The sequence below is a fragment of the Thunnus albacares genome, chromosome 18 (assembly GCF_914725855.1).
Source record: "Thunnus albacares chromosome 18, fThuAlb1.1, whole genome shotgun sequence".
NCBI classification, from domain to species: Eukaryota; Metazoa; Chordata; class Actinopteri; order Scombriformes; family Scombridae; genus Thunnus; species Thunnus albacares.
In genome coordinates, this window is record NC_058123.1 from 15,334,431 (window position 1) to 15,362,264 (window position 27,834).

General features: G+C 40.2%; 2 protein-coding genes across 5 annotated transcripts; one reads left to right on the forward strand and one right to left on the reverse strand.

Annotated features, from left to right (window-relative positions):
* The first annotated feature begins 1,548 nt into the window (after positions 1-1,548).
* On the forward strand, positions 1,549-13,120 carry smad4a (SMAD family member 4a). Of its 2 annotated transcripts, none has more exons than XM_044332848.1 (11): positions 1,549-1,640; positions 2,957-3,249; positions 3,357-3,531; positions 3,652-3,681; positions 3,770-3,973; positions 4,270-4,377; positions 4,881-4,931; positions 5,047-5,230; positions 5,409-5,577; positions 5,834-5,972; positions 6,921-13,120. In XM_044332848.1, the coding sequence occupies exons 2-11, from the start codon at positions 3,010-3,012 to the stop codon at positions 7,130-7,132; spliced, it is 1,512 nt and encodes a 503-aa protein (XP_044188783.1). In that variant the 5' UTR covers positions 1,549-1,640; positions 2,957-3,009; the 3' UTR covers positions 7,133-13,120. The 2 variants fall into 2 exon arrangements, with proteins under 2 accessions (XP_044188783.1, XP_044188782.1); XM_044332847.1 differs by lacking the exon at positions 1,549-1,640 and adding an exon at positions 1,696-2,098.
* Positions 9,585-27,102, reverse strand: rfx3 (regulatory factor X, 3 (influences HLA class II expression)). 3 transcript variants are annotated; one of them, XM_044332846.1, is made up of 17 exons: positions 26,971-27,102; positions 22,322-22,434; positions 22,093-22,181; positions 20,934-21,189; positions 19,088-19,162; positions 18,594-18,775; positions 18,232-18,351; positions 18,015-18,139; positions 17,780-17,895; positions 16,803-16,918; positions 16,475-16,629; positions 16,271-16,368; positions 15,954-16,103; positions 15,602-15,810; positions 15,338-15,491; positions 15,116-15,158; positions 9,585-14,912 (listed from the first exon to the last, which is right to left on the reverse strand). In XM_044332846.1, exons 2-17 carry the CDS (start codon positions 22,427-22,429, stop codon positions 14,632-14,634), a joined length of 2,277 nt encoding a protein of 758 aa, XP_044188781.1. In that variant the 5' UTR covers positions 22,430-22,434; positions 26,971-27,102; the 3' UTR covers positions 9,585-14,631. The 3 variants fall into 3 exon arrangements, with proteins under 3 accessions (XP_044188781.1, XP_044188778.1, XP_044188780.1); XM_044332843.1 differs by having other exon boundaries at positions 20,934-21,192; XM_044332845.1 differs by lacking the exon at positions 26,971-27,102 and adding an exon at positions 23,395-25,576 and having other exon boundaries at positions 20,934-21,192.
* Between the last annotated feature and the right edge of the window lie 732 nt (positions 27,103-27,834).

Consider the following 27,834-nt stretch of genomic DNA (forward strand, 5'->3'; position numbering starts at 1 on the left):
GATATGACACTGACCAACAATCTGTCGGTCTTTTTGAGGGGCAGGTAGCAGGCCTCCTAGTTCGAGAGAGCAGCTGTTCGTTCAGTCTCGTTCAATTTAACCTGCCTTCTGTCTCGATTCGAGTCTGATTAAATCGCTTCTCGTTCACTCATACGTCCTAGTACGGTTCATTTGATCTCGTTCAGTGAGTAGCTGCCAGGCTGTCTCAACTCGAGTCACTCACTGATGTTCTTGTTTGAGACAACGATTCCTGCTCATTCACTGGTGCTTAAGGTTAGATAAAGTTTAAGGTTAGGATTAGAGTTAGGGTTAGGTTAAGGTTAAAATTAGCATACAAATCTCACGAGAGTTTTGCAAATCGTCCCTTCGACCCATCCAACCATGTAAGCCATTCTACCCTTGATGGTGTTGCACTGAAATTTGTCTTTGCTGACCCACGTTGTCCAGAAATACATGCCAAAAGAAGGCGTTTCTGCAGGGCGAAAAGATACAAAGTAACAGAATGAATGTTATATTCTACATATAAGCTTTTTACTGAAAACAATATATTCAGATTTAATCCCTTTGTAATCACCAACATTTTGATTAGTAACTGTAATTTAATTAAATATTTTTTCTCAGTAACTGTAACAGATTACAATTACATTTATTTTGTAATTTAATTATGTAACATTGTTACATGTAACTAGTTACTCCCTAACACTGTGTACTAGGGATGGGCAGATTCACTGATTCGCATCAGTGCACCAGCATAAATGTTCACGATGGAATTGCCCTGATTAAAAAAGTGTGCATTGGATACAGTTTGGGATGAACTTGTGATGCATTGTTTCTAACATCTTTGCATTGGTAAAATCTGATTTATTTATATATAATTATTATCAGAGGCCCTATGCCTTTATTAATTTAGAAATGGGACCAATAATTTGTGACCAATAATTTGATATTTTGATTGATTCCTCCTCTCTAAACTGTTTGTCAAACGTGCTAGCATGCTACAGCTGTGGTTCGCTGCCAAACCTCCCGGGTGGAACTTGCGCACTATAATTATTGTTCTGCGTGTTGGAGTAAGTGGATTATTAATCTATTTTGACAGTAATTGTTTGGGAGAACACTTCACTACAAAGGACTTGTGAAAAGGCCTGTTTGTGAAAGGTCCAAGTGTTATTGTAGAGGTCAAAAAGAAACAGATACTGAGTTGCAGTACTAGAGAAACAAATATGTAATGTAAAAATGGCACTTTTTTGGTTAATTTATGATTTGCTGTATTCTTACGAAATAAAGTCAAACTCAGTATCATTAGTATCATTCTTTTGCATCGCCTTGAGTTGAATCGCATCGTATTGCGTTGAATCGTATTGTGTTGAATCAAATCGTGTCGAATCGCACCGAATTGCAATAGGAGTGAATCGTATCGTATCGTATCGCATTGGTAGTTGCTTCCTATGTGTCTTTATCGGATTGTTGCCAATGCATCGAGATGCTTATCGCATCAGCCTCAGTGATGGAGATGCACACCCCCACTGTGTACTAGTCAGGGCCCGAGTTGTGGGCTGTAATCAGTAGAGGAGTGGTCCTTCACTGGTGGGGGATTCCTCACGCTCTGTGACTCCAGTGACTCGAAATCCCGACTGTGTTTAGTGAGTTCTGGAGTCAATAAAGAAATCAAACCTCACATCTCTACAGCAGCGCCGCGCCACGCCTGTCACATTTCACGCGTGCATGCGCAGTGGGAGCGGTGTGGGTGGAGAGCAATTTGTTGTTTATTTTCGTGGCCAGCTAACCAGTAAATGTGTTGTTGTTAGCTTACAATGTATATATATTTTTATAGATATAGCAAAGTGTAAATATAAACGAGTACGCGTTTAGCTAATATGAGACTTTAACATCTCGTGAGGTAGCTGATTAGGACCATTATAGAAGAAGGTTAGCGAGCTAACGAGAGGCTGATGAATGTCTTTTAGCATTAGCTGTTAGCCCAACTAGCCAAAATAACAGTAACGCAAGCTAACGCTTAGCGAAATTTAGGCAGCTAAAGCCACCCACTTATCATCCTCTACCGCCGGTTCTCAGAGCGCTGCTGTGTGGAGAAATCACTGTAAGTCCACAAATCAGTATTTGCTTGGTTCAGCTGATGATAGGAAACACACATTCTAACGTTATTTAACGTTACGGTAAGCCCAGTGACGGCTAACGCTAACAGATAACCACTCAAAATTAGCTAGGTAATGTTAGCTAGAGTTAATGCTCTTATGCAATAGCACTTTTACAACAAATGTGTATTAACTTTAATCGAATATCCGTAAGTAGTAACAGAACTGATTAATTCAGGTCATGTTGGGTTGCATACAATTATCGGAAGCATGGTTAAGGGAGGACACGCTAGGTTACCTGTGTAGATCTGGTACCCATCAAGGCTAACGTTTGCTGTGAAAATGCTCTTAAAAACCTAACATTAACCTATTGTCCACTTTACCTTCATCTGAAAATATTAAACCAATTCGAGAAAATGAACAAACAGTTTCCGGTGCCATAACAATGTTTCACTTTACATTTCAGTCAAGATATATTGGCCATATTTGCAGATGATGGCCAGTGAGAGTTTCTGCTTGCATGAATCTGAACTTTATTGCAGTGGTTACCAGTTTTAATTCACATTTATGCAAAAGCAAAAGTTACTATTGGTGTAAAATGTCATGTCAATCAGGGACAACCTAAAACGTTTTTATCTTTTTAGTTATTGAGAGTGGCCTGGGTATTTAAGGTACAATAAATTGACTTTAAAGAGAGTTGAACATGATCAGCAGGTCTCTAAAAATAAGTGATGGTGGTACACAGACGCACTGTGAAATTGTGGTTAGCATCTCATCTAAATTCTCAGTCACTGCTGTGTCTTAGGTTGTTAAGCTTGCATTGTGTCAACAGTAATTTAACTTTGACTCTTCCTTATGTGAAGGCATAGAGGATACAGCTGGAAAGCCTCCCCAAGGTTGAAACCTAAGGAGCAAGATGTCAATCACGAACACTCCCACAAGTAACGATGCCTGCCTGAGCATTGTGCATAGCCTGATGTGCCACCGGCAGGGAGGAGAGAGCGAAAGCTTTGCTAAGCGAGCTATCGAGAGTCTTGTCAAGAAACTGAAGGAGAAGAAAGATGAGCTTGATTCCCTTATCACAGCCATCACTACAAATGGAGCTCATCCCAGCAAGTGTGTAACCATACAGCGAACTTTAGATGGACGCCTACAGGTATAGTAGCAGATATATAGCAGCAAATTTGTTTTGTATTACACTCCTTGTAATTGTAAAAGAATGTTATCAATCTGTCTCATTGTGTCCTCTTCTCTGTGCTTTAGGTTGCAGGGCGGAAAGGTTTTCCTCATGTTGTCTATGCCCGGCTGTGGCGGTGGCCTGATCTACACAAGAATGAATTAAAACATGTGAAATATTGCCAGTATGCCTTTGACCTCAAATGTGACAATGTGTGTGTCAACCCATACCACTACGAGAGGGTTGTCTCTCCAGGCATTGGTAAGAATCACTGGTTTGTTAGACTTGACTAGATCTTATTGTTTTAGGTTATTAAATTATTATTGATTTTTTGACCTACATAAATGTTCTTAGTAATCTATCCTCTTAATGTTTTCACAGATTTATCAGGACTGACCCTTTCCACTTCAGGTAAGGAAGTGCCGCAGTTTTTGTCTTTTCTTTTTGATGGTTTGGGGGGCGTAAAACAGTCTTATTTATGTCTGTTGTCTTCTGGTAGGACCACTCTTGGTAAAGGATGAGTATGACTATGATAACCAGCCGTCTCACTCCAGCTCTGAAAGCCACCTGCAGACTATCCAGCATCCCCCGTCAAGGCCAGGTCCACCAGAACCCTTCAGCAGCCCCGCTCTACTCCCCTCATCGGAGGGCACCAGTTCAGCTTCAACCTCTGCTTTCTCTACCATCAGTGCTGGACCCTCAAGTGAGACACCACATAAAAAAACAAAACAAACAAAGCAAAATGAAAAACAAAATGCTGTAAAAATTTCAATTTTGTGTCATTGTACAAGTGGGTTTAGGTCATTTTAAAAGAGCTTTTTTAAAAAAAAAAATAAAATAAAATAAGGGATTACTTTTCCCCAGCAAAACAGTTTGAATTTTGAAGTGGATAAAGTTACTGTTAATGCAGCAAAAATTTATTTTTAGTATTTAAGTTTGGATCTACAACACAGTTGGCAAAAAATTGGCAACAGAACTGTTTTGAATTTATATTCACAGATCCTCCCCCGAACTGGAGCAGAAACAGCAGCTTCACTCCTGCAGTGCCTCAACATCAGAATGGGCATCTACAGCATCATCCGCCCATGCCTCACACAGGGCATTACTGTGAGTACATGGAATACATGGAAAATTGCAAAACTCAAAAATCAAGCCTGAAAAAAATAGTCCACAAAGACTTGTGCAGCATGGGGACATTATTAACCTCTAGAAGGGCACAGAGCAGTGATTCTAGGACAGGACAGATCTGATATAGGCTGATTCATAAATTACATCAGTGTTAACATATTTATGTGATGGGACCTCCTTAGCTGTTTTCCATATTAAGGGGATTTTACCAGATATAAAAGTTAATTGAAAAATGGGTAAAAGTGATACCAGCAGCACCAAGACATCATTAGTTTACTTCAAAACAGTTGTTTCCAGCAGACTTTCTTATATTATTAATACATTATACTTTGTAACTGTGGTTGAAGTGAAGATTAGCCATAGATATTAGGTCAGCCTCCACCCCTGACAACTCATGGCATTAATATTATTACACAATTTGTGCTCACATCTTTCACATCCAAAATTGCTTGTTTATATTTCATTTTTATGTGTTATTGCAGGGCCTGTTACTAATGAAATAGCGTTCCAGCCCCCCATATCCAATCACCCTGGTGAGTACTGAGCTGCAGATGGAAGACTCTCCATATACTTAAGTAACGTATCACAAAACTGTAACAAAATCAGTGCAACCCCGTTGACCTGACTTTGCTTGTTGCTTTGTTCCAGCTCCAGAATACTGGTGCTCCATTGCGTACTTTGAGATGGATGTCCAGGTTGGGGAGACGTTTAAGGTGCCATCCACATGTCCGATAGTGACAGTGGATGGCTATGTGGATCCCTCGGGAGGTGATCGTTTCTGCTTGGGCCAGCTGAGCAATGTCCACAGGACAGAGAACATAGAGAGAGCCAGGTACTCAGCCACATGCTTGGAGATAGTATAATTATATAGCTCACTGAAGCAATTAATGTTTAACGTAGAGGTATGATTAGTGATTGACAGTAATGGAAAGTGATGTCATGTCTCTCTTCTCTGACTGTCTTTGCTTACCACTTGTCCTCTCTCCTCTCTGTGTTTTTTTTTTTTTTAGGCTCCACATTGGCAAAGGTGTGCAGCTGGAGTGCAAAGGTGAAGGAGACGTCTGGGTGCGCTGTTTGAGTGATCATGCGGTGTTCGTGCAGAGCTATTACCTGGACCGAGAGGCCGGTCGTGCTCCTGGAGATGCAGTTCACAAGATCTACCCCAGTGCTTACATAAAGGTGAGATACAGAGCCATGCTCATACAGTGAAAAGCAGAAATGTTTCAAATAATTCAGTCATAATGCCATTCAAGCTCTAAATTGAGGAAGGTGTTGCCATTCTAAAAACCATACTCTTATGTTTCTCATAGTAGGAGTAACCATAATCGCAGTATAATGTGTGGAGCATCCTGTTGTTCGTTGTATTATATATTCATTTTTGTCATTTTTGACAAATGATGCTTGGTGTTCATTCTATTCCTTGTGCTCTCACCAGGTGTTTGACTTGCGTCAGTGCCATAGGCAGATGCAGCAGCAGGCAGCAACAGCTCAAGCAGCAGCTGCAGCCCAGGCAGCAGCGGTGGCTGGGAACATTCCCGGGCCTGGCTCTGTGGGAGGCATTGCCCCTGCCATCAGTGAGTGTTCCTACTGCTGCACTTACCCTTCAACAAGTGTATTATTACTGCTTTTCATCATCATCCTCCATGGGTATTTTCAGTCCAAATTAATATAAGGGACTTTCTTATTTCACTTACACCATGCACAGCATTGTGAGCAAGACAATTATAGAACAGCACAAGCAGAAGAAAAGCAATCAGCAGACATCGTCAGTTAAATGATGAAGAAAAGAAAAAAGTGAGATTAATGTAAGAATCAGTCAACATATCTTCACTAAATTGAATCTGCTTCACTCATTTTAATTTAGCCATGCTTTAGCCAAGATTTGCAGATGTATTATGTTGGAAAATATAATTACTGGGTAGGGATGTGTTGTCAACATATACAGTAAAAAAAAAAAAAAGACCAACAATATTTTAGTCTCCAAGATATGGCTAAAGGGCTGGATGTAGTCTAGAATGTACACAGACCAAGATGTGAAATGTATAAATTGACCTTTATATGGCATTGATGTTTCTTTGTTGCCATTTTACAGTCTTGACAGTGAAGTCAGTCAGACATGGAATGAGAAGCCAGAGGGGCAGATTTAGCAATATGATGATATAACATAAAAGCTTGTGAGATACGTTTGATAATATTGAATAATTAACTAACAAAAGCAACACAATGTTCAGTAAACGGGAAAGTTTAAATGGGCCCATGCTTTTGTGGTTCAGATCATCTGATTGGGAAAGTTGGAGTTGACGTTATGGCTTTAGAACAAACTTTCATTGTATTCCAAGCTTCTTACAAAATGATTTCAGCATTGACATGTTTAACAATGACTTTCTATGTAGCTGTTTGTCTATCTAGTACATGTTCCAACTCTTACTAAAACAGTAACTTAACTAACATGTCTCTGCAAGGTTTGGCCTTTACGTAGTTCCACATCGATTTAATCGTCGCTGCCTGTAATTCCCCTGCAGGTTTGTCTGCTGCTGCTGGCATTGGGGTTGATGACCTGCGTAGGCTGTGCATCCTGCGGATGAGCTTCGTGAAAGGCTGGGGGCCTGACTACCCACGGCAAAGCATCAAAGAGACGCCCTGCTGGATTGAGATCCATTTACACCGAGCTCTGCAACTACTGGATGAAGTTCTGCACACCATGCCCATAGCTGACCCTCAACCTCTTGACTGAGTTTGAAGGCATAAACTGTACGAAAAACAAACAAACAAAACAAACAAACAAAAAAAATCTGACTCTACTTTTAACAGACCACTCCACATATAGGCTTGGATCGCCAAAGGAGGACTGCAGGGAAGCCTAGCTGAGTAGGTTGTAGGAGTAAAAACAAGGAAGTTAAAGGCCGGCAGTATACTCCGAACACACTGCTTTAAAATCCAGCACTGCAAGCAGTTCCCAGTATACTGAGCGAGACTCCAGGTCTGTAAATTCGGTGACTTCCAAACAAAAACTGGAGGAACATGTGAGTCACATTGGGAGGAGTTGTGGTACACTGGAAACATGCTGCCAAGAGGATGCGCATGAAAAAGGAAGGAATTGGAACTGCAGAACAGCGTGAAGTGAAAATCTCAACATCTCACTTTGACATGAATCAAAGAATGTGTCCACACTGAGATTAAAAGATGCAAAAAGTGTCTCAATCATTTAATTAACCATTAGTGCGGTACAAAAGCATTGTGTCACCACAACACAGTGTAAGGTGTCAAACAAGAACCAATTCACTCTTCTTTTTCTGTGCACATTTAGTTTATTTAATATTTAAGATTTTTAGATGTATAGAGTCCCCTCAACTGAGTGCCACGAGTGCAAACTATTTGGCTTAAAACGTGGTGCTTTGTATTGGATGCAAACCTGATAATTTACCCTGTCTGAACAAACTAAATTTGATTTCAGCTGGAGTATACTGCCGGTCCAGTCCTCCTTCATCGGCTCTTCGGTGCTGATATGGCTTCATGTAAGTGGAGTTTTTATTCCCCCCCCCTCACAGATCAGGACATTTATGTAAAATCATGTTATTCATTACTCATGTTCTCGTAAGGATGTAATCTTAAATATTTTTCAATTCTGACAGTCCTTGTTTTTGTGTTTTTTTTTTTGATTTATATTCCCCTTTGAATAGTTGTTTTTAACGAGAGCATTTGAAAAGCTTGTTTTAGCTTCTCTTTCAAGACCATTAAACCGTTCTGTTATCCTACAACCAGTCAAGGCTGTTATGACATTATGAAGTGATGTTTTTCTATGGACGTTTTTCACACCCCAAAGTTTATTCGAAATATTTTCAAAAGGAAACGGTTGATAAGACAAATCTGTGTAATATCATTATTTGTAATAGTCATTTTTTAATTAGATGCCCACATAGTGTCCATTAGCACTTTATTAATTTGTTAAAGTATTTTGTCTTGTTTCATAGTCTCATGTGTGGTTACTTGTATCCATATAATCTCCTAGCATAGTTGAAACGTATTTTCTTGCTAATGATGATCTTGGTGAGATCCATGAAAATTGTGATACACTGCACAAAATGTATGTTTTGTGGGTAACACTTTATTTTACAGATCCCTTCATTTTATACTAATTTTCTGAAAATGTAAAAGAGTAATTTCTAACAGTTAATTTTTTGGGACATTTTGCAAAACATTTTGGTGCAATTTGGTACAAATGATAAGACAACGATGAACGATATATTAGCATATGAGGTTGTTTCTTAAAAATGCTACGAGTGAGCATCTATGAACAATTTATTTTACGGATCCCTCACTTTCCTTTTCATTTCCAGGACATTTTTTCAACAATTTCCTAAAAGTAGCTTCAGTGTTACAGCTAAAAAGGGTTTTTAATAAATAATCTAATATGCCGATGTCTTATTTGATACACAAAACTACACAGTGAAAACTGGTTTTCTGTCAGTCAAGACTCTAATTCATTAATATTTTTTGCAAATGAACAACTACATATGAATCCAAATATAATGAGTGAGACCTTGCACCAAACAAACAAACCAACCTAGCACTTATCATTTTTAACAAATTGCACCAGCCTTTCTGTAAAATGCCCTAAAAACCATTACATCCTAGCAAATTACGCAGAAAATTTCAAGATTAGTCTAAAATCAAGGGACCTGCAAATGCACTCATCTACTGCAGGTTTGAAAGATGTGTTCAGCTGTATTTTGGTAAAATAATGACGGTTTGAAACACACAGAGATTATAAATATACAGCAGCACCACTGTACTTAATATGAGACTGAACTACAATTTAACAACCACCTTTCAAACCTACAGGGTGAGTATTTGATACTCAAAGGCATCTTTTGGGTGGAGTATGGCTTTAACATGGCTCACCGCCACCCATTTTAATTTGAGTTTTACTTGGATGACACTATTCTAGACAATAGCTGAGCAAAGGAAGCGAGGAATGAACTGTGAGAGGAAGCGTAAGCCATACTGATGCCAAATATACCCTATGAAACATGAAAAGGTTATCAGACTGCAGTCATTTCAGTGTTTTGTCGCTTGTAAAACTGAATGATTTTAGTTTTTGCTCAGCACTCTTGATCAAACAATATTTTGGTATTTGGAGCTCTGTTTACCTACAGCTGTTGCAGTATTTTATACTCTTTTTGCTACCTTTACATTGATGAACCACTCTGGTCATGACTGAAAATGATTGAAAAAAAAAAAAAAAAGCTGTACAATTTTCAGGAAATGCAAGCTCATGCTCATCTTAATCTTTACAATGTCAAACATTCTGAATCCATACTGAGTTTGAATGATATTGGTGTTTATATGTATGAATATGGTTGAATAAAATTTAATGGGCTAACACTATTGTTTAGCAGCCATTAAATCTTTTTAAAGTGGGATTTGATTAATGCATAGAAGTTATGAGAAAGGACACTTGACTTTGAACAAGAAAACGTTTATTACTGCAAAGACAAGTCACAAATTTTAAGAAAACAACACTAAGAAGCTAGCCTGAGCTGAGATCTGAAATATTCAGAAAACCAAACTACATGTGTCTTTAATAGTTTCTATATTCATCAATACGACACACTAAATGATAATGTCTTTATAAATATAAAAGTCCCCCAATTGTCCTCGTTTTTTATGTAAAATACACAATACAAATCACCCTACACGCATTGGTTTGCTTGCCAATTTGAAAAGATACAGTATATGAAGAAAACTTAACGGCACACAGAAAGAAAGTCACATGAAATTTGTGTGTATATATTATATCAGATACTATACATTATCCAAAAAAAAAAAAAAAAAAAAAAAAAAAAAAAATTTAGCCAACATATCTGATAAAATGTTCACCAAAAGAACAAATCAAATAATTAGGACACAAATAAATATACCTTTTCAGTTTTTGATATATACATATTTTTGTCTAGGGTGAATCAAAATAAAAACCTTCCCCAAATGCCACTGCCAAATGCTTGTGCTTGCATTAGAGCGCGCTACAGATGGCCACGACTCACTAGACTGTCAAATGGCACTTGAAAACATCCAAATACAAATCTCAAACAGGTCACAGCATTCAGAAAATATCATTTGACAAAAGAAATCACGATCATGAGAAAACAAGTCGTAAGAGAGCATTTTTTACTTACAGTGGCTCTCCTTAATTAACCGATAGTTCTATACAATAAAAAGCCGTCTTCAGGTAATCTACCACGTGTAAACTACTAAGTGTTTGTGTGTGTCTGTGGTGTTGCGTCCAGTTAATAATAAATAGTCCAGACTAAGGACAGATCTTTATGTTTCCTCAGCCTTGGTGTCTTCTCAGCGGCAGCACCTGTGCAATGAAATATCTGCTCTGATAGTCTCTATCTGTAGCCCACCAGAGACCCAAGAGTCACCCAGGCCGTCTGCTCTGGCCGGGGCGAAATTAAAGGCACTGGAGTCTGCTATGGGTCAGTGAAGCTGCCATGTTGTCCAGGTGAAGAGGCATTTCTTAGCTTACACTCCTATGACAAGTTAAGGAATAGCTTATGTTTTTTTTTTTGTTTTTTGTCTTTTTTTTTTTTTTTTTTTTTTAAACGTTTTCTGTTTGGAAATGGGCTCATTTGCAAACAGCTGTTACAAAAAAATTTCTCAATTTTAAAGACACTGAGAAATAAAGTACAATTGTGTTGGCAGCATTAGCATCAGTCCAGTGTTAACCAGGCAGGCTTTGAGATGCAGAAAGCTAAATCACTGTCTGGCACGAAAGTCTATGTAAAAAAAAAAAAAAAAAATTGACAGTTTCTAGCAGCACAGGTAGGCGTGCAAACCAGAAAGCACATATGTTCCTAAAGCACATAATTAAGATTTAAAGAAAACATTTTATAAGCCATTTTCACTTAAGGCTAAAAAGAAATACAAGTTACCATCTAGAGTGTTGTAGTTAATTCATATGACAAGGGAGCTGAGATTCATATTAAAAAAAAAAAAAATCACTCAGAGAAAGGTAAAAAAAAAAAAGCTAGAGACAAGAAAGAAAAAAATATCCTGTAAAACCTTCATTTGTAACCAGTGCACACTACCCGGATTTACAACGCATTTAAAATGTTTAACTCACGAAGAGAACTCCATCGTTTTTTACAACCGCATTCTCAAAATTTCAGTGCGTGTTGGGAGTCAGTTAAGAATGGGGTAGTTCATTTTTTTGCAGTTATTATATGAACTCAGATTGATGTGAGGCTCTGGAGAAAGTATAAGAGATGATCTAGGGCTTAAGTTTTCGTATTCATCGCTTTTTATTGGACGTTTTTACTACTTTCTCGGTTTTCTCCCAACTTGCGTTCAACAGTTTTATACCAACAGTCAGGGAGCAAATCTCTCATGCAAATTGATTATGGTCACAGACTGATGTAAACAAAATGCCTCAGACCGTAAACTACCAGCTACTTAGAGTTCAATGACCTTTTCTTGCAGACTTTTCAAACTGTCCTTCAACAATGTAATAGGAAAGCTAGATTTGTGTGTGTGTGTGTGTGTGTGTGTGTGTGTGTGTATGTGTGCGTGCGCTCAATTTCTACAACTCCAGACATTTCAAGCCAGCAGGATCAGGGTAAGGCTACAGTATGTGATGTGTACCGTACGCTGTGGCTTTGGGCTTGTCAGACGCCCCAGAGTGTGATGTGTCCAAAGACCCACTAACCCAAATGACATGCAGTATTTGCACATTCCCACCCTCCTTTACTGTTAAGCACATTTTCTACACAGGCACATACCCTAGATAAAAAAAAATGGCAAAGATCCCATGTACTGCTAGTATCTAAAGGATTTTCTGACTATTGATATGCCTAAAAGGACTGATTACAGCAAATACAGTGCCAACCCTTTTTTTTTTTTAAACCTTAATCAACCTACATACATGACTTACAAAGAAAAACAAACAAATAAAAAAAACCTCCCAGTCCTTCTGTACAGTAGGTCTGCTCTTTGCAGTAGTATAATTCATGATTCATTATCAGTACCCATTTTAACATATGCATAAGCATCTAAGCCAAAACATAACACAATAAATATCAATAAATAAACATTTATGCAGAGAAATGGTGCAGACCATTTGAAAAAAAGTGTTAAACAACAAAAAAAAATTTGTGACAAAATGTTCCTATTTAGAGGATTAATCTCAATATTCTCCACAACATAGGCTATAACAGTTCAAGTATAGACGTAGTCTAATGAATCAGAAGTTAGTCCCCATGCCTTCCCCATTTCACAGTCTATCAACTAATTACAGAGGAGCTACCAAAAGAAACAATTACATAGAAACAATCAGGTCAACCACGTAAAAAGCAACAAATATATGTAGTGTATCATCATTATATATACTATACATATATATATCTATATATCTCTTTGAATATCAGAAAATATCTACTTTTGGTCCACTGTACAAAGATGATCTTTCAACAGGGAACAAAGGATGAAGCATTTTATGGGCTAAAAACGGAAATGAAAATGTAATCAGAGGTGAGAGAAAAGCAAAGCAGATTTTCTCTATCGCGTTGAGATTTGTGCAGTACAGTGGTGTGTGTGCAATAAGGTTTGGACAGACTGTGCTGCACGCGTCAAAAGGGCTGGCACCACTGGTTTGAGGTAGGGTGACTGATGGATGTGTTCCAACACATACACACAAGCACGCAGACACACACACACACACACACACACACAAAAAAAACCCACAGTGCAGACCAATGCATCCATGTACACACATACGCACACATACACATTTCACCCGATAACAAAGGCTAATGCAAGAATAGGCCTCAAGAGGGCAGAGTGAGGGCAGGAGCAAGGCTAAAGACCGTGATTCTGATAAGTAATAAGCTTAGTAGAGCTGATCCAGAGAAAACAACAGGTGTGTCTGTGCCTGCATCCCTTAGTCTCAACACTGATGAGCCAGCCCAAATCCAGCCACGTATCACCAGAAAGCCAAATCTGCGACTGGGACAATGCAGAGGGGCTGTGGGCTCTCTACACCACACAGTCAGGACTACAAGGACAGCTGCATTTAAGGATAAGGCACTATGATAAAGCCGAGGTACATTAAATCCCTGACATTCCTTCTGCTCTGCAACATGGCACTATGGGACAGGAAACAGCTCATGGGCGACCTAAATGGCTCACTCTCAGCTTCCTCTTGTTGGTTTGTTTTTGGTCCTTCGCGAACTTTGAGAAATTTTCATTAAGACAGAAACTGCGAAAACAGGGGAATGTGTCCAGTAAGTTGTTTTCAAGATTACAGCTCATCACATAAACCACACTACAGAGCATCTAAAATGAACAAAGGCAAGCGTTATGCACGGAGTGCATAGAAAAGCTAACATTGAGGAGGTGGTTTTGTACAGCCAGTCTTCTCAATCTCATTTCTATATACATAAATAGCAGCACAGATATTACTTTCAGGGTTTCTTTTTCTGTGGCTAAAAGCTATAAGTGGTTTTCAGTGGGTGGCTACCATATCATTTTCAAAACAGAACAGACAAAACTGCCCCATGATCCTTTTTCAAATGTCATAGATACAGCTACATACAATACTCAAAATATTTTTGTTCAGCCAAAAGTTTATCAGCAGTTGGAATGCATGTTGACATAAATCATACTAAAATTAACTGGAAATTTAAACAAATAAAACACAATGATAGCACCATGAGTTTTGGGTAATACCAATTCAAAGTACAGCAAAACTATATACAATAGGCAAAGGTCTTGAGTCAATCGATGCTCCACTGGGACTAGTGACATGGATTTGAGCTCTGAGACATCAGTAGTTTGAAGAAGTTTAAATTTCCTTCAAGATAAAATCTGTCGGTATAGACAGACAGATGCGGTAAATCATGTCTAACCAGGAAACATTTAACGGGTCAAATTAGTCCTTTTCCTCCACGTCCCTTCCACCAGCTGCCGCATTGTAATAGAGCACAGACTTATGGGATGACACCACATCCAGAATATAAGCAGTCAGACACGGACAGCACATCTCGGCCAAAGTATCATCATTTCAGCGCTCCTCCACTGACCGGGCTGGACGGTGAGAGGAGAGCGTGTCCACACAAGTGTAGACAGAGACAATGCATGAAACAGACGGAAACATCTAGACTTACAGAGAGAAAGATATGTGGAGAGTGAGACAGCGAAAACAGGCCAGACAAGGTCAGCCGTGCCCTCAGACCCTCAAACAGAGGCGTAGGTGTTGCCTGTGGCGCTGCAGTGGCGGATGGTCGGAGTACCAGCGGAGGGGGTTAGGATGTGCTCGGTGTGGTCCTGCGGGGGCTGGGGCAGCGAGTGGAGTACACCTGGCTGGACGACGCCCACCACAGGGTGGGATCCGTCCTCAAGCGCCCCGACCTGAATGACCTGGATCACCTCGTGCTCGGACTTCTCCCGCTTGGCAAGAGGTTCCCCGGACTCCTCCGTGTCCTCTTCTAAATCGCTGTCCATCCCGCTTGTTTCATCTAGACAGGAGGAAGCCACACATATAAAATACTGGTATGGACTCAAGAGCTCATTTAAAAGAGCTGGAGAAGATAAAAAAAGTTTATTTTGCTAGCATTACTCATGTGTTGTTTCTATGTGCTTCACTCTTGTTTTTTTTAAAAAATTTTTTACTAGCATACATGTTATCAGTCCATTGTGCGTTATAAATTTTGCCACATACCTTTATCAATGTTAGTGAGAGATAGAGTGTTGAGGCTGTCGAACTGAAAACAGAGACAAACATCACAATTAGAGGGGCCATTTGAGGTTCACATTGTTTTAATGTTTTTCTCATCGAAATCAGAAACAAGATTGTAATTTGGCAAAACTTCTCTTCTATAAAATGACCAAACAGAGGTCATTTCATATGACAAAAAAAACCCATAAGATGCCACAGTTATACCTCCCCCATGACACCAATGGGTGTCTCTCCAGTAGCTTGGGCCACACGATGCTCCACTAGGTAAAACATGTACTCGTCATACAGCAGGCGGATCAGATGGAAAGAACCAAAGCTGGCAGCACTGCGCAGGGTCAGGTCCCTTATCACCATAGAACTGACAGAAACACACACACACACACACACACACACACACAAAAACAGAGTAAGCAAGTGTTTTGCTTCTTCAACGATGCTGCACACTCACAGACATGCTTTTTTGCAGACCTGTAGAAGGACCACTTGAGCAGGAATTGTCGAGCCGCCCGGGGGAAGCTGGGCCGGTGCTCATAGGGCTTGAGCACTTGAGTGACCACATTGTCCAGCCAGGCTGCCCATTGCTCCAGAGAGCTTTGCTGCTGTAGTGTGGCCTTGAAGTCCTGCTCCAAGTGCTGAACCACTCCCTCTTCACACTGGCACACCCATGATGCCTGCTCCTATACAGCAACATGGAGACAGAGCTGGAGGTTCACACTTGTACAATGAAAGTAAAAGTACAAATATAGGTCATATATGTTAGAGTACACATATAAAAAGCACCACAGCTGTATCTTATCAAAACACAAAGAGCTGTTCTGACCTGTACGTTGGCAAAGTCAACACGGTTGAGATCACTCAGCATCTGGTTGATCTGTGACGTGTTTTGCAACACGGCACGTGCCGCCTGAGCCAGGTGGTTCAGAGATGTGTATCTGCGCAGTGTTTGCGCAAAGGCACTAACAGCGGCAATCTATGAAAAGAATGCACACAGAAGCCCAGACGTTACCTATTTTAAGTATACATACCTTTCAAAACTGATAGTGAAACTATAATACTCTCATGTGTTAATTACATATTTCAGAAACTGTGCAGCATTTTCACAAAGGTAGGCTCGATATGAAGGCTGCAATAGTGTACCTTAGTCTGGATCATTCTCTGTGGAATGGCATTCATGGCATTATTAAGCCAACCTTCCAGGCTTTTGGCAAAGTTGCGAATGGCTTGAGTCAAGGCACCTAAAAAACAAAAACAAGGAAAACCAAAGACGAAAAACATGATGACATTACAAGCATTAACACAGCAAACAAGTAAACATGAGAGGTGTCTATGACTGTGGCTCACTGGGAATGGGTCTCAGGACATCAGGAATGAGGATCTCCACAAGGGACTGGTACATTAGATGGTCACAGGTGCTCATCCATTTGAGTACAGCCTCGTTTCTGCACAGCGCCAATAGCTGTGAACGGGGGAGCCGTGCTTCAATCTCACTTATGCTGCTGCAGAATGAACAGACCGCATTTAGAAAGATGCCTTTGAAATCAGATTATCAGAAAATGAATTAAGTTTAAACTTATGCAAATTAAGTTTTATCTCTCTTAAAAAACAGTAAAATAGTAACAGACTTCAGCTAAGAAAACAAATGTGCATTGTATCTCATGCTTGACCTCACCTGTTTTCTGTTACAGTGGCACCCTCTACAGAGTCAGGGGGAGAATAACGCCAGAATGTTTGCCACAGCTTCTCAATTAGACTGAACTGGAGGTTGACAACCACATCCAGGATAGCCTGAGACAAAACCAGAGAATAAACAAAAACAGTGAATTGTTTTGACTGGTGGTACTTTCTAAAAGAAGAAGAAATAGTCCCTCTGAAGACTGAAACAGCACATTGTCAAACATCAATTTTCAGTGCTGTGAAGCAAATAAAATTCCATTCACCTCCATTGTACTGAAGTAACAGGACATCTCTAAACCTTGACCTGTCAAACCCAAACTATCTAATTTGAGTGCACTGCCCCTTTAATCATGAGCACAGTGTAGACAGTTGTCTGTCAGACAATAAGACCTTGGTCATGTCATGTGGATGACCTGATCCCTACTTTTCCAGACATTAGGAGACTTGTGATTGAAAACTTCACAAGATAAAAGAAAAAACTCTGTTCCAAAATGCCAGCGGCTGGCATTTACGAATCTCTGTAGCTATAAACACACATGACCTTTCCCAAAGTTTCCACACTCTTCTCTCTTTCCACACTTTTCTCATTAAAGATAGCTTAAATAAGATTAAACTACTAAATTGCCACCATGTTAGATACTGGTGGATTAAGGCATATATACTTATCGAGGGGGAAAAACATAGACTCCATTCTAGAGGAGAATGAGACTCTTAATAGAAAAGATGTGGAATCGATTTAGCGGGTGGTGAAATCCAGCTCGATAGGAAAATGTACTGTCACAATGCCTGCATAGACATATTGATAATGATGTATCAATTAATGCTACAATATTGAAGTGGATTACTTAGCTTTCTTTGAACAGTGAAAAGGGACCTGACCCCCCCCCCGTTGCCCCTGTGAATAACACTTGAGTGCCAAAGTGTCCTGTGATTACTTTGCAGTGGAAATGAGAAGAATGCGCTTTATCTAACCTCACAGTGCTCTCTGTAAAGGGACTGGAGAGCTTTAACATCCTCTGGGCTGATGTTCTCCGTATTGCTCTGTCCTAGGTCCAGCTCTACAAAGTCAGGGAGTGCCCGCGATGCATCTGTTGGGGTGATAAGAAATGAAGTTGGCAACTGTGGAATAATCTGACAAACATCATATTAGTATTCCACATGTTTTGGATTTTATAGACATTTTGATTAAAAGAGAAATGTTGCTGACCTAGGAACTGCTGGTGGTGCTGGCTCTGTGCAATGACCGTTTGCTCTGCTGCACCAAGATGGTTCTGGCCTCCACCTGAGTAATTCTCCCCAGAGCCAGCATCAAACTTCTGCACCGGTTTGAACCTGGAATCACATGGTTCAACGTCAGTATCTATAAACACTGTGACTTGGATCACAGAAAGTACTATATGCATGCCTGGCTGCCTGTGTTATACCTCTGTTTCTGCTGAACAGGTTGCTGTCTGAGGGCCATATACTGCATGTCTTCTTGGAGTCTATTTAGCGGGGAATCTGGTTTTACACGTATACCATAGTAATGATATTTGGAGTTCCCTCTGCAAGACAAGAAGCGAAAGTGAACACACATCGACCGGGCGAGGTATACAGAAAAAGTCACACTGATGTATAAATTGTTTGAACAGGAGAGAAGAACTGATGAGGCTTTTAGTAGATCAGAATTTAGGTGGATGACGACAAGATGAGGACCATGCAAGCATCCTGCAATTATGAAAAATCTTGAATCTCCAAAATGAAAACTTTTCCTTAATTAAGAAAAAGAAAAGCTCAAAAAGCTAACCTTGTCCCGAGGCGCCTTGTACGGAGTCCCATGAAGATGGAGCGGATGAGTTTGCCAAAAGAGGCTGCATTTACAGGGTCCAGTTTCTGCTCCTGGCAGTGGCGCAGATAATGATTGTAGAGGGTGGATCGTGGCAGACTTACGCCCTCTGCTGTCTCATAATTGTCCAACAGCCACTGGAGCTACAGGGGGAACACATGCTGTTTTACTGAGGAGATTCAAACACTGCAGCACGCAAACTGTGTGGAAAGACCTCAGACCGACAGTTTGTAATCTGGATGCTGCAGCACGACAGCACCACAAAAGCCCTTCTAAAGCAGCCAGTGAATTTTAAGCGATAATAATTAAAACCAGCAACAAAAACAAAAAAAAAAAACAGCAAACACCACTCCAAACTGAAATGTACAGAGAGTTGAGAGAGGCAGAAAAGCAAGAGAGAGTGTTTGGCAAAAGCCAAGGTAAGGCGAAGGCAAGCATTTGTAAAAGCAACTTACATGGCTGTTGAGCAGCGAGCTTCTCTGACTGGATAAACCCTCAGATTTTTGGAGCGTCTCAATCGCCATTTCAATCTGATAAAACCACGAAGCACAGGACAACAAAATGTAAGAAGGGGAAACAAAAACAAAAGCAAGAAAACTAAAGAGTAGATGTAGACACATTAGTAACAAAAATAAAGTGAATCTAGAAAAGATCCCAAAGCAAGCACCACTAAAACCCAAGCAGAGCAGGACTACCTGTCATTTCAGGAAAATCTTTGCCTAGTTAAGAAACAGGGACATACTGTACGTAGAACAGCATCAACTTAGTACATCAGTGATGGATAGCTGGCAGACGCCCATCCCTACCAGATTCCACTAGCACAGATCCACCTATAACAATTATCATGTACCAACAAAACATGACATAGTCCAACAAAATGCAATGTTTTTTTTGTGAGTGTATTTCTGGCAAATTAGCACTGTGCTTTTTTTGTGTGATTTCATTGGTATTATTGATTAATACGTTTAAAAATACTGATCAAAACTCTACTCAAGTACCTGCATGGTAGCAATTCTGTGAGGTTATTCTTCTGCACTAAATAATACAGAATTAGGATTTATACACCATATACTATATGTGGCTGTCAAGTTAATATGGCATGAAAAAGTTTACTTACGAAGTGAGATACGCACTACACAGAAAATGTGACTTTGGCTCTTACGAAAGGATTGTTGGCATCAAATAAAGTACAAGAATTATTATTATGATTTCATACCTTGGGCTGCACGATGACTCAGTGGTTAACACTACATCACTGGTTTCAATCAAGTCACCACTTTGGTATTTCATTAATTTGAAAAATCATATTATTGAAGCCATTTATTTTTTATAGAGCTCATCACTTAGCCTAGACAAGGACAAGCTTTTTTTTTTTTTTACTTCAGCAGTTAAAACGCACTTGCACCTTTGCACACATTTCTTTTTAACACAAAAACATTTCTCCTTTGCATAGCTTTTATTGAATGTTTTAAAATCTCTGCCGTGACTGACATCCACATAATGTAATGTCAGTCACCCCATCATCTCTACATTCCTGCCAGAAAGCATCATTATGGTGGACTATGTGAAAATGTCTAAATGGAGCGTTCAGAAGACAGTAAAAGAGCAAGGCTCCCGCACTGTGTGTGCCACTTTGTCCACTGCGGGACTCTTGTGAGGAGTGGGTGAGTCTGTGGAGTCATGTGTCTTTCATAAACTCCAGGAGCACATTCCCTGACTATTCCTTCTTATTTCTCCATTTTTAACTCTTCCTTTCTTCTACACCAAAGAGTGGGAATAACAGATAGATGAAATCAGGGGTGGAAACAAAGCCCGGCATTACTTGAACATTAAATAATTAGGGTTACAGAGTGAACACTGCTGGCAGTAGTTTGATCACTATAGAGACTTGGGCCAAGCCTACGCAGCACACAGCATACATCAGCAAAAGGATCATTGCCAGAGATAAAACATGTCGTGCACAATCGTGGATGAGGCGCACACTAAAGCTGTTTTTCTACTACTATTATTTGACATAATATGTGTACTATGAGTACACACTGAAATCTTGCAAACATGACTGCAATATAGAGTTTAAATACGGAACCCTGCTAAAGACACTAGTGCATAGTGTGACAGAAACAGAGCATGTATGCTAATAGAAAGAGACATGGCAAACTAATAGCTCTGTGGTGCTAAAGAAAGAGTTTGAAGTTACTACAAAGTGACTACAAACTACAGCACACACTAAGCCTATCAACACACAAAAGCAGGCAGGCAATGCAGGTGAAAAACCCAATTAGTGGGTGCTATGCCACTTACAGTAGCTGGGGAAGCTCGTGCCGTCTGGGTGGCAGGGTGGGGTCCAGTGTTGTCCATGAGGTAGGCCCCGGAACTGCTGCTGATTACCTGACCCCCTGCCAGGCCCATGCTCATTCCTCCACTGCCCCCTCCTCCGTTGTTGGTCATGCCGTGAGATGTCACCACGGTGGACACTTGTGATGAGCTGCCCTGTGTGTCAAAGTAGCTCCCTCCACTGTTCTGGCTATACAGCTGGGGCTCCGAGTATGTGTAGGTTCTTCTGTTCAGAAGAGAGGTTAGAGGTCAGTCAATGAACCCAAACTGGTAGAGACAATAACACTGAGAAAAAAAGAAAGTCTAACACTTCAAACAGTTGTGTTTTCTTTCTTTAGTCCAAGTATGGTTTCTTAATTATACAAGGCACTTGTTGAGCCTATATGGTAATAATTATACACAGAGGGTCTGTGTTCATTATTATTTGTGTAGACACAGTCAAATACTGTAAACATCATCATAATGAGGACGATCCAAAATGTATCATAATTTTAAACTGTACCAATGTATGTGCAGTGAATTTTTCCCCCAATGTAACATAAAATAGTGGAGAATACAGAAAATAAGACAAAATGATTTTTGTGTGATTCTTTAAACGTTCACACATTATGTTGACATATGCCTGCTACTCTCTGGTACCTTTTGTATTTCTAGATGCTTAGATTATTATTATTATCATTACTATTATTATATAAGACTGGTATGAGTGTTTCCATCAGTAGCTGAGGTCACACACTGTGTGTGTTTGTGTCTGTACATGCACTGAATGCGTGTGTATGTGTGTATCACAGTAGGACAAACACAGCTTGGGCTTGTTAGTGGTGTGTGTATGTAGCCCCGTTCCTCACACCCAGGGGACCCTGGCGTAGCGTCAGCACTTAGCAGCACAAAGACAGGCCTACTTCTGGTCATGTTCAGGTGACTGAGCACAATCAAACACACGATGGCACACTCATCAGAAAAGAAAACAAACACAAAAATCGAACACACTCCCACCAACATCATGTGCCTGTGACATGAATGATGGTGTGAAGAGACTTAAGAGGAGAAAGAACAGACTGCAGAGACGTAATGCTAATATCTGTGGGGGGGCGTAAGAGCAGGTCTGGGTAACAGACTGACTCACATGTTGCCATTGGTGTAGACGCCACTGTTTTCTTCCACATACTGCACCTGTGCTGGGTAAACATGCTGAACCTGTTGAACAGTCTGGGCCTGGCAAGACAAATTGAGTTGCAAATTTGTTATTAAGAAATACATTAAGAGATACAGACATAAATTAATGCAGGTGCAGTATGCAGACGTGTGCAGGAACATTCAGACAAAAAAGACACACACAGACAGGCTGGATGTACCTGTTGCTGGACAGGCACCTGCTGGGTGGAGCCGGTAGGCTGGACAGGCACAGTGGTCTGAAGAGGGACAGTGGAGGTGGAGTCAGCGCCTGCTTCAGGGGTCTGCATGGCGCCTAAATAACACAGAGAAAACACAGTCTTAATGGAGCTGAAAACCAACAACACTCTCAACATACTGGTCAAACTGGCAAAGCAACTTTACAACTCAGTAACAACAACATAATCTAAATGCATCATTAACCTAACACTCATCTTGCATCAAAGATTGATAACTCACTTTACTGATGAGTTAATCTACTGATACATTGTTCTGGTTGTTTTTGGAAGACATACCTTTACTTTACAACAGATACTTACTTTTTTAAACCTCTCTCATTTGACAACAACCAGTGATATATTCAGAAACATCAGCCTCTAATAACTTAACTGAACTTGATCCTAAACAAGATTCCAGAGCATGTATTTAATAACGAAAAGACAAACCTATCATATTACATGACAAAATCTTTGAATGGATGAAAATAAATTCAATAATTATCCTCATGATTTGGTTAGCCCAGGACATAAAATGTGCCTAAATGAGATACTAATCTAGGCATAAAAGAAAACATGAGGTTTCATCACTGACTCCTATCTGTTTTGCCCAAATCAATGCTACTAAAGCTACTCTAGAGCAATTGTACCCGAGCACCTGTTTCTGCCTTGTGGTACTCAATGTACTGAGAGCCTCATGCATCAGTGACACATGGTCTTGTCTCCATGTTCACAGCCATAAAACAAGTTAATATTTAACCAACTCCAAATAGATGCTGCTTCTCGTCGCTCTGTCAGTCGCCACTTCTGCAGGTTTAATGTTAATTGAAACAGAGTCTTGGATCAATACTCAGGAAAAAGTACCAAGAATGAGTTGCAAGTTATCTAATAATTTAAGTGTCATTAGAGATTTAATACCATGTCTACAGTGCTAACTAACCAAGGCTAAAGTTAACTATTTTTAAGATCAGGATAAAAGTGAAAGGAGACACTGATGCTGAACCTGTGTTTGTGAGTTAATAATAGTATGGCTACATCACCTCGTTCCTTCCAGGGGAAGGCCACCTCCTCCCCATCACAGTTTCCATGAACAAGCCTCTCTTGGTTAATTAAGCTGGGTTTCCTAACAGCTTCGACTCTCTCCAGGGACAGCCTGCTTCTTCCCTTTATCTTCAATATCACACTGGCTGGTTGAAGGCTATCAGTTTATTTGTGCATGGGTGACTAACCTCAAAGTTGGACTACAAAGCTGAGTCAGTCTTTCTTGGTGCACTGAGTGTAAGATACAGAAAAACAGTAGGGAAAAAAAACTGCATTTTCTTGAAACACACAGGGGCACTGAGATTCATTAACGCAAAGCCTTCTGCTTTCAGCATGGCTATTTTAAACACCTTGGGGAGGGGAATATGTATATATACACTATCACTGTCAGACGTCTGCAGGCTGTTGCTAGACAGGCTGCAGTCTGGCTGTTGGACAAATAAACTACTATCCAGTTTATATTCTGTGATTCTGACAAGTACATTATGACAATTCCCAAAAAAAGCCAGAGTACACATATAATTAACATACTGCGGCACACACGCCTTTACTCTGAAGTGTGAAAGCCACTGGATGCAGGCTACCAAAGTGATAAAAATGTCATGCCATATAGTCAAACTGTAGCCATCAGCTTACTACATCCCAATGCTAAAAAAAAAAGGACTGGTGAAGAGAGGAGAATGTAGACTTATATTCTACAGTGCAGTTTGAAAGCCAAAGTACATGGCCCCAACTGAGCCCAACTAATCAAGGAAAAGAGCCCCTGCATCACAACACACTCTTGTTGCCTCACCCCAACCCCCTCCACAAACACACATACATACACACCCACACACATACACACACATATACACACACACTAACACACCTCCTGCCTCACCATTCAGGCACTCCCTTGTGGCCCACTTAAATGCTGTGCTCCACTGAGCAAGTGCAAGCCCTACAAAGACACAGAGGAACAAAAGCCACCAAGGAGGACAACAATTTGCCCTGCGTTTTCTCCCCTCTATTCCTCTTGCTAACATTACACGCAACAAAAAAGAGTGCGAGGTTTACAGTCACAGACTGCACAGAATAATAATTTGCCTGTCTGATAACCATTTATTGATGACGATGGAGTCTGGTGCTCCAAGTTAAGACATATAAGCTGCCGAACAAGGTTGAAAAGTACACCATACGTACAATGTCTCCCTCTCACACATGTACAGTAGCTCAAGGCAAGACAGGAGTGTATGATCAGGTGCTGGTACAGCAGGAAAATGGGGAGAAGGGAGATGCAATAGGGAGGCTGAAGTGGGGGACTTATTGTTATTTCTGGTTGTGGGATTTTGATTTGCATCAATATACAAAAATCAAGAGTAACAAAGCTTGTGTTCAACATTTAAATTGGATTTTATGTCATGACAGGACCACTGCAACCAGAAATGTGCCAAAATGTCCTGAAGCATCATGACATAAGTTAACAAAGCAAGTCTGAATGTACCCTGTTCAGCTTAATTGCCAGATGTGGGTTCAGGATATTATTGAAAAAGCAAGGACTTTTAAGTCTCCTCTTTCATCAACAATATACATTATTGCTGGAAGGCTGGGGTAAATAAACAAAAACATGCTGTATCCTGCTAAGCCATGAAAATGGATGACTGAATAATTGAATTAATCAGCCCCTCTTTAAGTGATTGGAAATGCAACAGGATCCAGGCAGCAGGTGGCATGGTACTATTTCTGCCCTGCTGGACTACAGGTAAGTGGTAACATGATCTGATAACTAGCAGTTCCCTACATCCTGTTTAGTGTGTGTGTGTGTATGTGTGTTAGAGAGAGTGTATATAGGGGGGAATGTCTGAGCATGACCTGTTTTGGGCTGTATATGCCAATAGATCAATATATGTATCTTATTTTGGCTTTGCCTATGTGTAAAAATCGCACCACTGGTATTTTGTCCTAATTGGTTTGAATCAATTTGGTGCTGTCAGATACTGGCAATGCCCACGTGCATATCAATGGCAGGTCTCTCTCATACAAAGGCCTTACTACATGAGCAGTTATGGATCCATGATTCACAACTAAAATAAAATTAGAAAGAGAAACAAATTCTAGGGATGACGATGGACAATTAGAGTTTATTTAATGCCCCCCCCCCCACCTTAGTGGACACAAACAGATAGATGGTCAGAAGTCCCACCACTACTGGCAGTGCACCTGTCCTCCACTTAACACACACACACACACACACACACACACACACACACACACACACACACACACACACACACACACACACCTGTTCTCTCCCCAAAAGGGAATCAGAGGTCGCAGCTGCACAGGAGACCCAATGGACCCAAAAATAATTGTGATGCAACATTAAGAAACCAAGTCTCTACTTATATGACCCACCCATAGGATTAAGGAATCCTAAAATGCAAGTTTTCCATTCTGTTGTGAGATAGATGTGCCAGGATGTTTTTACCCAATTCATGTGAATTTAAAATATTTCTGGCACAATATGAAGCAGTTAACTAACGACTGAGCTCTTCGCCTGTACAGTCTCATGCTGGATTGAAAACACTCCTTGTTCCCTTTTCTTGCGCACCAAGAGAAATACACGCACACTACAACAGCTAAAAAAATACACAATTTGACAAAATATTTTTGTCAGTGGTCAGTCATTTTGGAGTATACCTGTATTGCAGGAGAGGTGGATAAACCTTGACGTTTACAAGTCCAGTAACAGAATGTGCATTGCAGACTAATGAAATGATTCGGGATAAAATAGGTAATAACATTAAGGTATTTTAATGATAACCAGGCAGGTGTTTTTTCCTAAAATCTGTCTACTACAGAAGTTAGCCTTGTGTTATCAGATAGCTTATCATAGCCATCTGATGCCACAAAGAGGGCAGCTGGAAAGCTAGCGAAGCTATCTTGCTCCCTAAGACAAAAGGGAAAGTAATGGCTTAGCTATTGTCAATAGCAGTTAGTGCATGGAAAGCTAGCTCATAGCACCTTCCATTACTGATCCACGTTATTGATTTTTGCTTAACCAACAAGATCGTAACCACCCGAAACCCAAACTTGCAATATCAACGCAACATTAGCCAAAAAAAGGGGATACCAACAGGCATTGTAAGAGGGCAACGCTGGCGTTAGCAACTTAGCAACAACAGACACCTGCTCCTGCTCCAGCTGACCAGCTAGCTTCAGTGACTAGCCCAGACCTGTGCTACCACTCAGCATGGTGAGTTTAAACAAATAACATCGTAAACTCGCTTTCTGCCCGTCAGTCTGAACACATCTGCCACGAAGCATGCAGTCAGAGAACACAGCTAAGCTCCTGCTAGCTGAGCACGACCTCTCACAGCTGTGGGTAACGTTATCTACAGTCAACGTTAGCAAGCAGGCTAACACGTTACAAAGAAACACCCTCGCTAGCAAACTACCCCCAGCTATTCACCGAGCCTTCATTCAGCAGCAGACAAAACATTAACCAGAGCAATTAATATCTCCTTCATACAAGAATCCCTTGAATCAAGAAAGGGTTTTAATTAGGTTAAAAATATGAAAGAATTTATTCAAACCTGAGCTGTGGACTAGTTGATGAATATGAGGATGGTGGAGGAGGTGGTAATGATGGAGCGAGAGGTTGTTGTTGGTGGGTTACAGTCGCCAGGACTACGGTGACTATGGCGCTGCCTCACTGGGCAACAGTTGCTATAAAACTCACCGGGCAGGTGGGAGGAGATTAAAGCGCACTTAATACAGCATGAACGGAAATAAAATCACATCGATATACGGACTATTTGAGTATATTAAGAATATGTTACAAGGGCTGGGCACACGTTTAGTCAGATTTATGGAAAATTTCAGAACATCATGTATTGAAAACATGCTCAATGTTAAAATAAAGTCTGATTTTCTTTAAAATTTTAGCGTCCAGATGCAAGACAACGCCTAAAAAATACAACTCCTCAAGTTCTTTAACAATCTCTGATTGTCCATGCAAGATCCTGACTTTCATATTCTAGTACTTTTAAAAAAAGGATTTATACTTTTAATCAGTCTATTACAGTACTCATTATTATTACCTGGTATTTCTCAGTATTTATTCTACACTTGTGCAATGTTGACTTTTTTTTATATCTCATTGCACTGGCAATCTTAATTTTGTTCCCTTACATGTACATGTGTCGGAATGACGATAAAAACCTTGAAATCCTTGAAGTTGTTCTCAAGATGCTGTAGGGTCGTTATTTCACGCCTTCATATAAGTTTTATTAACAAGCCCTGATCCAGGACCTTCATGACGAGGTAGTAATTGTGGCATTATTTTAATTTCATACACATCATAATGTGTGGAGAAAGTGATTTTTCTGCTGCAGTAGTACATGTTTATTGTAAGATTCTGAGGATGACATGTTTATTTATATTTTGCCCAGTTAGGT